General features: G+C 39.0%; 1 protein-coding gene across 5 annotated transcripts in view; it reads right to left on the bottom strand.

Annotated features, from left to right (window-relative positions):
- Window positions 1–346, bottom strand: part of LOC119589216 (organic cation transporter protein-like) — a gene marked incomplete at its 3' end in the record, with an annotated part of 10,042 nt that overhangs the window by 3,550 nt on the left and 6,146 nt on the right. For all 5 annotated transcript variants that reach the window (XM_037937820.1, XM_037937816.1, XM_037937817.1 and 2 more), the window contains 1 exon segment: window positions 170–273. In XM_037937820.1, the coding sequence (XP_037793748.1) occupies window positions 170–273 (104 nt within the window).

Genomic DNA, 346 nt, shown 5'->3' with positions numbered 1-346 from the left:
TTTACATGGAATACATTTGTCGCAACGAACACTGTTCATGTAACATAAACTTGAACTACCTTGATTTTCACTTTTAATTCACGTATAAAGCTAACGAACACCTTTACCAAGCATGGCTGTGAAATTAGGCGTTTTATAAGACAAAGAACAAGGTCCTACTTATCATTACCTATCGGACAGCCATCCATTCAGAGGGGCCCCGAAGAAGGCACCGAAGAAGTAGAGACTTTTGAAGGCAGGTCGGAGGAATCTGTACTCGCACACCAGCTGGAACTAAAACCAAAGAACTAATGACAGTGAAAATATAGGAAATTGAAATCACTAAAAGAAATAGTGATATAGCCAA

Source organism: Penaeus monodon, chromosome 25 (genome assembly GCF_015228065.2).
Source record: "Penaeus monodon isolate SGIC_2016 chromosome 25, NSTDA_Pmon_1, whole genome shotgun sequence".
Lineage (NCBI taxonomy): Eukaryota > Metazoa > Arthropoda > Malacostraca > Decapoda > Penaeidae > Penaeus > Penaeus monodon.
The sequence above is the reverse complement of the archived record's forward strand: the minus strand, read 5'-3'. Positions and strand labels throughout refer to the sequence as shown.